At 35.2% G+C, this 12,829-nt stretch overlaps 1 protein-coding gene across 3 annotated transcripts in view; it reads left to right on the forward strand.

Moving 5' to 3' along the window:
* GSTCD (glutathione S-transferase C-terminal domain containing) overlaps positions 1-12,829 on the forward strand; it is a 130,865-nt gene that overhangs the window by 2,379 nt on the left and 115,657 nt on the right. Inside the window, exons 2-3 of one of the 3 annotated variants that reach the window (XM_003796340.1) lie at positions 7,591-8,031; positions 8,615-9,082. The exons of 1 other annotated variant lie outside the window; for it this stretch is intronic. In XM_003796340.1, coding sequence (XP_003796388.1) covers positions 7,612-8,031; positions 8,615-9,082 — 888 coding nt within the window. In that variant the 5' untranslated portion in view covers positions 7,591-7,611. Of the gene's footprint in view, positions 1-7,590; positions 8,032-8,614; positions 9,083-12,829 lie in introns of those variants that run through there. One more of the 3 variants, XM_012809282.2, reaches the window with a different exon arrangement.

The following is a 12,829-nucleotide window of genomic DNA, read 5'->3' on the forward strand; positions in this document are numbered from 1 at the left end:
TTTTATGAAAAACAAAACGCAGGTTAACTTCTAACATTTAATGCAGGAGGAAATTTAAGAGCTCTGTCATTTTGACATAAACTGTGCTGAACTACATATTTTGTACAATATAATTGGTTTATATGGATGATTCTGGCTTTCAGCCTCAGTAACAAGGTTTTTCAGTATTGGGGAGAGGGGAGTTTTTCAATTTAACATGAATCCCTTGCCTTTCATGGGAAGTAGTTTGGCAGTGCAAAGCATGACTTAGGTTTTGTCCATCAGAGTTTGTAAATTTCAATAGAGTCAGAGGATAAAGAATTTGGAGATAACTTATAAATGAATGATAGTAACTATTATTTTTTTAGAGCAGCGGTTCTCTAAAAGAACCCCCTCTGCGGATCTCCTGCATATCAGATATTTACATTACGATTCATAACAGTAGCAAAATTATAGTTATGAAGTAGCAATGAAAATAATTTCATGGTTGGAGGCTACCACAACATGAGGAACTATATTAAAGGGTCACGACATTAGGAAGGTTGAGAACCACTGGTTTAGAGGCTGACCATATGACAGGAATTATTCTGTTCTCACAGCATACTGTAGACATGTACTATTATTCTTGTCTCCATTTTGTAGATGAGGAAACTGAGGTATATAAAAACTTGTTACACCTACTAAGAATCAGAACCAGGACTTGTACCCAGTTATTTGACTCAAGAGTCTGGACTCTGATCCATTACTTTATAATTCTTATTGTATAAGTATTCTACTTGTAGGATAAGTATGTAGAATCTTAAGATTCTTGGTTCTCTTGCCTGAATATCAATATGCATAAAAAATGCTAGGCTTTCTTTATTAACAAATTTAGATACAGTCCAGTTATACTTTTTTCTGATTCAGCTCACAAAGGTGATCCCATTTCTTTATTTTAACTGGACTTAGTTAGGCCTTAATGTAGATCAATCAATTTGGAAGCAAAAGAATGGTGTGAAGAATGAGATTCCTGTTGTATGAAGTTTTCAGTAGTACTCTCATGACAGTGATTGCTGACATTCATTTATGTACATTAATTCATTTATTCCTTGAATTAAAATTTGAGTACTTTTTTTTCTGCCCTTCCTTAGTCCATATACATGAAAGATTAATTGAGAGGATTAAAAGAGAGATTAAAAGAGATAGTTACCATCTATTAAAATTTGAGTACTTTTAAGCGTTGGAAATATTATAATGTTAGGTGATGAATGCTATGAAGGAAATGAAATCTGGGCAAGAGGCTTGGGAGTGATGGGAGGGCTTATATAGGTAACCAGGAGAGGCTGCTCTGAAGTAATATTTATGAAGAGAAATCAGTAAACTGAGGAGGCAACACGTGAATATCTTGAAGAAGAGCATTTTAGGCAAAGGAAATAGCAAATACGAATATTCTCAAGTGGGAGCATTTCTGGCATCTTCCAAGAATAGCAAGGAGAACTATGGCTGGAAGGGAGTTAGGGAGGATAGAAGGGGTCACATTAAGCCTATAGGTCATAATAGGAAATTTGGATTTCATTCTAAGTGTGCTCGGAACACTAAGAATGTGCACATTCTTAGTGCACACACATTCTAAGTGTGCAGGGAACAGTTGGATGGTTTTGAGGAGGGGACATGACCTGATATCTTAAAGGATCACCCAGACTATTGAAGAATGGACTGTGCGTGGAGGAGAGTGGAGCAAAAATGTTAATAGGCTTTCACAATGGTCATTGTAAGTGGTAGTAATAACTTATATCAGTGGTTCTCAACCTTCCTAATTCCACAAACCTTTAATACAGTCCAAAGGGGTTGCGACCCACAGGTTGAGAACCGCTGACTTAGATGAAGGTGGTAATGGTGGAGGAGCTAAGGAGTTGTATTTAGCATACATTTCAAATGTAAAAATGGCAGGGTATGAGAGGGAGAGAGTTGAGTGGGACCTCAGAGTTTATGGTCTGAGCATCTGGGTGAAACTTTTACAAAGAAGTGTACCACTAAGGAAGGGTCAGGTTGAGAAGAACATTCATGTAGAGATGTCAAGTAGAATATAGGAGTCTGGTGTTCAGAAGGAAAGGTTGTAACTGAGATATAGGAGTCAGGTACTGGTAATATTTAAAGCTATGACATAAAATCGATTTAGTTACAACCAGCATTTTTTTAAAGTACGGTGTAAAAAACATCATATTTATCCTACATAATTATAATAATACTTTGTGACATTTTTCAGTTTTATTCAGTATATAGTGTGCTGCATTATAAAATGTATTTCTTACTGTGTAGCATGATCAAAAGTTTGAAAACCGGTAAGCAAAAGAATGAGTATAAACCTAGAAGAGGAAAAAGCACTTCACCATGGATCACTGAGAAGTCTGATGATAGGAATCAGGAAGGAACTGCCAAAGATCTTAAGCCAGGACTGAGACTTGTCACGTAACCTGAACTTCTTAATGGAAGTATTTTGTGGAGTATTAGACCAGCATATTTGCCTAAAATAACATAATTTCTGATGCTTATCATTTTGGCAAAATTATCGCTGCAACAAAATTATAATATGCTTCAATTTATGAAATTCTACATTTATAAAAAAATACCCATTCAGATAAGATCTCTTTGTAGATCTTTGTAACGCCTTTGGAACTGATGTACAACTCTTGTACATATAATGAAAATAAAGTGTACTTTTAAGGCTTGTGATGATTAGAAGTAATGCAGAAGTTCTGTTTGTCATCCTAGCGCTCTGGGAGGCCAAGAGGGGAGGATTGCTTGAACCTAGGAGTCCCACATCATTCCCGGCACTAGTGAGACCCTGTGTCTTAAAAAAAAAAAGAATTAACTCAGTGTGGTGTTGTGTGCTTGTACTATGGACTACTCAGAAGGCTAACACAGGAGGATCACTTGAGTTTAAGGTTACAGTGAGCCATGATGACACCACTACACTCTAGGCTGGGCAACAAAGAGACACTCTGTCTCAAAAAAAATTAGATAAAAAATAAATAAAGAAGTAATGCTTAAGGCAGCGCCTGTGGCACAGTGAGTAGGGGGCCCGCCCCCTATACCAAGGTTAGCGGTTGGAACCTGGCTCCTGCCAAACTTCAACAAAAAGATAGCCAGGCATTGTGGCAGGCACCTATAGTCCCAGCTACTTGGGAGGCTGAGGCAAGAGAATCGCCTAAGCCCAAGAGCTGGAGGTTGCTGTGAGCTGTGACACTACGGCACTCTACCGAGGGCAACAAAATGAGACTGTCTCTTAAAAAAAAAAAAAGAAAGAAAGAAATAATGCTTAAGTTCTGTGTGTTCGGCACATAGTAGATAGGCAATAAAATGTGTGTAATATTTAAAAATCTTTGTTTATTCACCTAATATTTATTGAGCTACTATTGAATTTCGGATACAGAGACCTTATTTGAAAAAAAAAAAACTCAAAACCAAAAAAACCCCACAAATTACTGGTTCATAATTTGATGCAGTTATGTATTGTAGATGTATATGTATATATATTATATACTTTATAATATAAATTATGCATTGTATACAATAATTACATAATTTATAATATATAAATTATATTATAATTAACAATATAATTATTGTCAATAACAATATTTATAATATTATAAATGATATAATTATAATATATTAATAATGTATTATGTAATTTATAATATATATTGTATTTGTATTGTATAATTGTAATTTGTATTATATAATTTATCTATTATATAATAATATACATAATGCCACAGATGTGGAATTCAATTCTGAGCACACTTTCACCCTTTTTTTTACTAGATCGTGAAGTATGCACATTTTTAATGTTTACTGTTTATACACACTAAAACGTGCAGGGAGTGGAGTAGTAAAATAGTTTTAGATAAGAAAACACTTATAAACACTCATTTCTCTTTTTATATGTGAAATATTATAATTAATCAAAATTAAGTTATATTTATTAGAATGAAAATGCAAAGGAACTCTGAATGCCTAAATCTTAAACCTGTCACTTATTCTGGCATTTAAAAATGTCTTTAAAGAATCCTAAATAAAGAAGCCAAAGCTTTCATTGTTTTTCACCTATTTATTCCTTCCATGAGCTTTCCAAGCAAACTGGCTTATCCAGGAAAGAGGTGCACACCCCATCAGCTCCTGAAGTTTGTGCTTTTGTCTGCTGCTTTCTCCTCAGGAGTAGGTACAGTGTGGCACCTGTCAAAACCGAGAAAGACCAAATGACACTACTGTGCTTGGCAGGAGTCATAAGAGCTGTGCCCAGAAGCCCCAGAGACACAGAAGTCGATTATATAGTGCCTACCTTCTTAAAGCACGTGGCATAGAATTACGAACTAAGGCATTCTCAAAGTAGTAAAGGACAAGAAAATAAGAAGTTTGCTTTTGCCTATGATATTGGAAAATTTTGAGCAAAAACTGTGTTCCACTCTTGAAAAATTAAGACATAATGCAAGCCAGAAACATTTCAGATTACTACAGGTTTATTAAATATTTAATGTTTATTGTAAAAATTATATTAGTACATAATGGAAAGAAATTGCCCAGGGAGAGTAATATTTTTTAACTCTAAGATCATTAAGTGACATTTGTAATCTCTGAGAAAAAAACACTAACATCTGTATTGAAAAAAATTATGTTAAGAATCAACAGTACTTTGCATTTTCTCTCGGGCATCTCGTTAATTTTAGATATAACCGTGGGTAGGTTATTGCTATTGTGTTGACATTTAGCATTTATTAAGTGCTAACAATGAGAAGAATTTATAGAATAGATATAAAAGTCTATTTTCATGGATTATGTGCCTTGAAAAGGGGCAAATATAGATGTACTCTGATGGCTTGTTCTGTTTTCTACGTGTGTTAAATCCTGTAAAATAGCGTGGCATTGTTTTAAAAGGGTGGTGACAGGACTCATAACTACAAAAATAGTCTCATAACTATTTTTTTAGAGCATTGAGCAAATGAGGAAATCATGTTTGTTTGTTTGTTTCCCAAATCTGCCTTCCTAAAGCACTTTGGGGACATTTTTATAGTCCGGAGAGTGAGTCAGAGGACTGGTAAGTTAATCAGCAGTCAGTTTCTAGGTGCATTGTTGGTTCTTTTGCCTTAGTGTTGCTATGGACCACACTTTGTTTGGATTTTCTTTAGGACTTATGGCAAAGGTGTTATATTAACAATGAAATATTTCGACTCGGCACCTGTGCCTCAAGTGGCTAAGGCGCCAGCCACGTACACCTAAGGTGGTGGGTTCGAATCCTGCCCGGGCCCGCCAAACAACAATGATGGCTGCAGCCAAAAAATAGCCGGGCGTTGTGGCGGGTGCCTGTGGTCCCCGCGACTTGGGAGGCAGAGGCAGGAGACTCGCTTGAGCCCAGGAGTTGGAGGTTGCTCAGAGCTATGATACCATAGCACTCTACCCAGGGGGACAGCTTGAGGCTCTATCTCAAAAAAAAAAAAAAAAAGAAAGAAGTATTTCAAGAGCTCTCTCCACTTTGTAAAAATTTTATAAGCTTTGAACTGTAATAAATACCCTTTAATATTTTGTTTTATAATCAGCCCTACATGCCCCCCCCCAAAAGTAATAAAGCTCAAGGAGAAAATGGTATGGGTGGGTTAAAAAGTTGTTGTTTGTAAATTACATAAAATAATTTTCCCCAGATAATCTTTTAAGAAGTAATGAATCATGGTGTAAATCTGTTGTTTTAACCCAAAAGGTATGTATGTGTAAGATAGGTAGGTAGAAAGAATCACAAGGTTTGTGATCAATAGGTGTTTTATCTATTACCAAGAAACTTTCTGTGATGGCATTTACTATATTCCTTTCTTATATTGGATCATAAGCTCTTTAAGTAAAAAAAAAAAGAAAAATGGAGAACCAAAAGGCTTTGACTTCTGCTTTTGATTTAAAAAAAAAAAAGGATTTAGCATATTCCAAAAATGTAGTATATTGAAAGTTTCCTAAAATTAAAAGTACACAAAAATTTCAGGTACTCTTAAAAGAGTTCCATGTTTAAAATTATTTTAAAAGGCTTTTAAAATAATTCTTCCTGTTAATGTGCCATCCTCTCAGTACATCCATGGTGAATGCTTTTAAAGAGTGCCATCTAGTGGCAGTTTGGGAATTATGATTTATAGATTAGAACTTTGGGAAATTTGGACCCAGAAAATGTATGTATCAAACATAAAAAGTTACAATAATTGATAAAAGCCTTAACAAGTATAACTTGAAAACACCCATCAGTAATTTGACCTGAAGAATGTATGTCTTTGCATTTTTTAAATAGCCTCTATATTTATCTATACATTCATTTGTCCAATACTTCCTGCTTCGTGTATATATAAACATAAAAAACAGTGTTGGAGTTTGCCAGGGAAGGTCTTGGTAAGAAGTTGCCATTAAGTAAATACCTGAAGGCAGTGAGGGGTTGTGGTAGGTACTGGAAAAACCAAGTGCCAGAGTGTTTTAAAGGAATAACCGTCCACTTTGGCTGAAGCATTGGGCAATGAAGAGAGTCGATGAAGTAAATTCATGGGCTTTATAGACTTATAAGAGGAATATTAGATCAAGGAGATCTTTGTAAATAGGCCATTATAGAAATTTTGGCTCTTCTCTGAGTAAGATAGGGAGACATTGGAGGATTTAAGCTGAGTAGTGACCTGATCTTATTTCATTTTTAACGGATCACGTTGGCTGCTGTATTGGGAACAGACCACGGGGGAGGTAAGATAGGAAGCCAGCAGTTGCTATAATTCAGCAGAGGGGCTGGTGGTTTGGTGAAAGCAATGAGAATACTGTGTAATGGTCAGATTCTGGATATATGCTGAAGGTAGAGCCAAAATAAGTTGTAATGGATCCGTTGTAGGCATATAAAAGAAAAGAATACTTAAGAATGACTTCCAGGTTTTTGGTTTGAGAAACAAGGAGGATGTTGTTCTGTCAGCGGTGATAGGGAAATGCAGGAAGAGCAGGTTTGGGAAGCGAGGCAGAATAAGGAACTCGATTTGGGACATGTTAACTTTGAGCTATGGCAGCTATCAACATCTATGTTATGGGGAAATCAAAATATTTTTCTATTTTGTGATTTAGTACTCGACAGCTCATCCCTTATTTTAGGAGAACCTTTTTCTCATGAAGGAATGCATATACCTTCTCTGATTCTTGTATTGTACTGTCATAAAACAGAAGCACTGTGGAAGGACTGGCATTGTTAAAAGCTCAAGGCTGTTACCCCAGACTACTCTCAGGGTTCAGGGCTGATGTCTTATTTCCCGTTCTATTTTTCTGCTCTTCTCACCTACAGTCAGACCCGAAAGTACTTGATTAGGAGAGTTCTACTGCAAAACATTGGGGTATTCTTATTTTAAAAAAGCTGGGTGTAAAATTACCAGTAAGCCTCCTTAAAGGCACAGGATGGAAATGTTTCCTTTCAAAGCTACTTAGCCAGTCTTCAGGAACAAATTCTTAGAGCATTTTTATCTATCACAAATTTTGTCTGATTTCTAGAGCAGGCTTTTTAAAACATTCTTCTTCTTTTTTAGCTTCTAAATCATTGTATTCTAAGATTTATAACCACTTCAACTTGTGGTTTAGGTGACCAGATGAAAGAAGAAAATGAAAGGCATGAAGAAAAGTCCTACAGAAGAATGTTTATACCTGGACTTTTCTCACCGAACAGAAGGATGCATCTTTCCTCTTCATACATCTGTGACTTTATTTTTGTTATCGTACTGTGACTGCAAAATCTTTAAAGTTTGCTTAGTTCTCACCCATGAAAGTACAGACAGTTCATTACTAAAAGATGTACTGTCCCAGGATCTTAAAATACAGATTATTTCAAGGCAAGAGCTTCCACCAATAGTCCAGAATTGCTGTTTACCTGCAGCAGTAGAACAACCAGACAACTTTTGTAGAGCGGGACTTGCTGTTGTACTAAGACATATAATCCAGAAGTCATACGATGCAGACCCTTCAAAGAAGGAAATTTTGGAACTTCTTGGTTTTAAAAAGACTTGCCTAAAAGCCTGTGCTGAAGTAAGTATAATGTCTCTCTCTTCTGTTACTTGAAGCTACAAAATGATAACATATTTATTTACTTGAACATGGACCTTAACTTCCTATTGGGAATAAAAATTCATTGTTTAAAAAAACTCACAATAACTAATAAAATTGTTCTTTGTGTATGCCAATATTTCAGTACAGCACTGGAAAATAAAAATTTAAGATTTAATTTATGAAGTTTGGATGTAGTATTTTTAGAAAATAATTTCTTATTTTAATCCTTCATTTTAATTACATTGAGAATTTTTAAAGGGAATGTTTACATATAAATAGGAGCTCAAATAGCCATGCTTTGGAAGTCCTGCTTTTTTGAAGGGTGGGACTGGGCAAGTATATTTTAAAGGCTTTGGGAAGTCATGATTGTTCAGTAAAAGGAGGACGGAGGAATGCCAGGTCTTCCATTGCTTAAATGTTTTTACTTGTGAAGCAGTGTGATCTGTTCCTTGATAAAACATAAAAGCCCAAGACTTAATCTCCCAGTAAGACAGTTCTTTTTCTTCAAGCTATGTTCAAAGTAAAGAATCCTTTCACTTCTAATTTTGTTTTTGTCTTTTAGGTTAGTCAGTGGACCAGGTTATGTGAACTCACCATCCCTTTGGTTATTGAGAATTTTCTCAGAGTGTCTTCTCAGCAGCCCCTGGTTATCCCTATAGAAATACTACAGCTGGAGAAAAAGTTCAGTGAGCCTGTTAGAGTCCATAATGATGATAAACTCCGTAGGCAGAAGCTGAAGCAAGAGAAGGCCACTAAAGTTGGGCTTCCCCTTCCTAAGCAAAAAACAAAGACCAAGGTCAATACCCAGGAAACATCTGAAGACTTCGACTCTTCGTTCAAGAGTCTGGAACTGAAAGTGGCCTTCTCAAAGCTCACAGTGCAGGAAGAAGCAACTACTACCAACAGGGAACCAGCTCACATCAGAAAAGCAAAAGCCTCTGACCTTCCACCCCTGGAACACGTGTTTGCAGAAGGGCTTTACTTCACTTTAGCAGATATTGTGCTCTTGCCCTGCATCCATCATTTCTTGGTAAGATTTTATCTGGATTATATATATAATACTGAGTTTCAGTCTGTGGAATTGCCTGGGATTGAATTCCAGCTCTTATTATCATTTTGTTCCTGGGCAAGTTAGTAATATCTGTCCCCATTTTCTTGTCTTAAGATAGAAGAAGTAATAGTACCTATCTAATAGTATCAATGGGAAGTAAAAATAGAAATTTGTATAGTGTAGAGAATAGCGCTTTGCACATAGTAAGCTCCCAATAAATGTTAACAATTATTATGACTTTTAATTCCGAGTTCCAAAATGCTAGCATTTGTTATCGTTTTTAATTTCAAATTGCTGTTGTGATTACGTCTTAATATTAGAGGGTCCAAAATCAAAAAATAAATAAGAAAATAAATAAATAATAAAAAACTTATCAGTTATATTTTATAATTAACCACTAGTCCTTAAAATACTAATCTCATTATGTTAGGTATTATCAGATCAGAAATATTTTATCCTTAATCTGTATGCTCCTCTGTTCTCTGTAAGATTAAAGTAGCCGTTGTGCCATTCTAAGCTATGGGAGCATTAGATGGAAAGTTTTCTTTCTGAGAAGCGAGATTCTTTTTTGAGAGCGATTGGGAGAGAGAGAGATACCAGAATGAACATAGGGAGCTATAGGTTTTTGCAGCCTTCTGTTGGTTTTCAGGAGCTGCATTTTTCTTGATTTGAAACATTTTACCCCTTTCCCTACTCCTTTAGGAGTAAACCTACGTGATAGAACTGAGGAACTTTATTTTCATCTCTATTTATAATAGAGGAAAACTTGTATGCTTGGCCTTTTTAATTTCATATATTCTATGATTAAATTCTTCTTTTTTGATGTTTAATATATAAACTAATTCTCGGAATATTTCGTTTGTTCTTTTATATTTTCCCAGTATGCACGCATTTTCTTTTAGGAATTTACCTTTGCTAAAGCCTGGATGTAGATTTCTCCTTTAATTCATCTTGGGTAAAAAAGCAGTCGTTCAATTCATATAGTGGCTGTGTTGCTAAGCCTTTATGCTTACGTTAATGTACATTGAGGTAAATGGAGTGGCAGTCCAAATGAGTAGAGTCAGGATCAAGCTCATGACCCGTAATCAAGGTCAGATTACCAGGTTTGGATCAGAAGCACAAAACTGTGCCTAGGGATGGGATATTTAGCCACAGGAATAAGGTCAGGGATGTAAAAGAACAGGGTCAATTTTGTCAAGCCAAGGTTTGGATTATCAGAGGTCAAAATGAGAAGAATGAGGGAAAATGCCCAGTTCTGCTAAACAAAATAAAGCCAAAGATGCAAAGCGGTAGCAGGTAGGAGCTGGGTTTTACTATGAACCTGCCTCATTACCCACCCCCACCCCCTGTAGGTTCTGTATTTGCAAAGTTAGCTCCTGGTGGCCTAGCTCTTTCGTTTTTTAGAATTCCATTTAAAATGAACAAATTCCGTGGTATACATATACCACAATTTGTTAATCCATTCATGGATCTTTGGGCGCTTGGGCTGCTTCCATGACTTGGCAATTATGAATTGGGCTGCAATAAACATTCTCGTACAAATATCTTTGTTGTAAAATGGTTTTTGGTCATCTGGATATATACCTCATAGAGGAATTGTGGGATTGTATTATGCAACCATAAAAAGAGATGGAGACTTTACATCTTTTATGGATGAAGCTGGAACATATTCATCTTAGTAAAGTATCTAAAGAATGGAAGAAAAAGTATCTAGTGTACTCAGTACTATTATGAAACCAATATATAATCACCCACAGTTTCATACGAATGATAAAACACAACTATAGTCCAGAATGAAGAAGGGAAAAGGAGGATGAGGGGAGGAGAGGAGGGGGCCAGGTGGAGGGACAATAATTGGTGAGACCTCACCTGTGCATAATGCAAGGGTTTATGTCAAATCTATTTAGAGTAGAGTATAAATGTCTTAACACAAATAATTAAGTGAAGTGAAGGCTATGTTAGCCAGTTTGATGTAAGCATTCCAAATTGTATATAAAATCAGCACATTATACCACATAAATGCGTTAATGTATACAGTTATGATTTAATTTTTTTTAAAAAAGGTAAATAATAAACAAATTAAAATGTATACTTTTAAATGTTTTCTTCTCTTCAATTCATTTGCTGGACTCTTCTAGTAGATAGTATACCAAGCATGTGGGAGAAGTAGCAATGAATGGTTGTACCAGGGCAAAATCTACTCTTAATACCAGAAAATTGCATAGTTGGTTTTCAATTATTACTAGTAAACAAGTACATTTTGATAGAGTCATTTAAAAGATTATTCTCTTATGAGACAGAGAGGTTGCTATTTTATAAAATCTTTTTGTAATTTGAATGGTTATGATGTAATTTTCTATCTCTTATAATGCTTTGAATTAAGTTTTTAAAAAACATGTACATCTTTCTTAGCTAAAGTAAAATTATTCTTCTTTTAAAATGTTATTTTTGAGCACAAATAAACACCTCTCTTAGTGTTTCCAGTAACATAAAATTGGGAACAAAATGGGGATCACACTATTTGCTGGCCTGTTATAAAAATGATGGATGCCACTTATTTGGCGGTAAGTTTGATATCCACACCAGTGCATAAGGTTCTTAAGAGTTTTAAGTTTTAACTTACAAGTCCTAATTTGTACGTAAAGAATAGAGACTGGAGATTGTATTTTCATTTAGATAGGTTGTTTACTTTTCTCCCCTGTTTACACCGCTCACCTAAACATCTGTAAATTGTGACATGTTTACAAAACATAGGCATAACTAAAGAAATTACATAAAATAATCACAAAATATTTTATATATAATAAGTGATTGAAGAGAAATGCAGAGGAGATATTTTGCATAGATGTAACATCTTCTCTTTTTATTCAATTTACCCTTAGTACAATTACCTGCAGAGTCACAATTCATTTTGTATTCTTTGTAGCAAGAATTTTTTATCATTTCAAAAAGCTTTTTGATTTATTTTTATTGAGACCCAAGATCTCAGTCTCTTGCTCATGCTGGAGTACAGTGGCACAATCATAACTCAAACTCCTGGGCTTATTAAAGTAATCCTCCTATCTCAGCCTTCTGAGTTGCAAGGACTACAGGCCTGTACACCACTGCACCTGCTAATTTTTTTTTTTATTTTTGCAGAGTGGTGGTGGTGTATTGTTATGTTTGATAGGCTGGTCCCTAACATCTCACAGTCCTCAAGCAGTCCTTAAGCAGTCCTACTGCCTTCATTTCCCAAAATGTGATTTTAAGAGTGAGCCGCTGCACCTAGCCCCTTCATTTTAAGAATCAATTGTCCCTATTTTCTTGTCCTTAAGAATTCCATGGTTTTGCTCTTATGACACAAGTTATTTTTTTATTCATTTTTTAGGAACAAATTTAATTTTCATTTCATAGTTTGCATCACCCACTTCCTTAAATATATCTTCTTAACTATAATGAATATGGTTCCATACCTCCTAAACTCTCTGTATGTTAGTAGAATGGCCTGGCATATTGGTTAAATGGGTGACTTGTCCTGCAGCATAAAAATTTTCAATTTCATTCTACAAGAGTTATTATTATTTAATCAAAACTTATTTTTGAAAAGAAGGAAAATTGCCATATTCATCTAACAAGAATAAATCACTAACAGAGAGTAAAGTGGAGGAAAATAGAACATTTCTTCTTTGATTAATTTATCATGTCTTAAGCTCAATTACCTTAGCACCTAATCTGTTTCCAAGCAAT

Source organism: Otolemur garnettii, unplaced genomic scaffold, assembly GCF_000181295.1.
Source record: "Otolemur garnettii isolate 467f Iridium unplaced genomic scaffold, OtoGar3 scaffold00103, whole genome shotgun sequence".
Taxonomy (NCBI): Eukaryota; Metazoa; Chordata; class Mammalia; order Primates; family Galagidae; genus Otolemur; species Otolemur garnettii.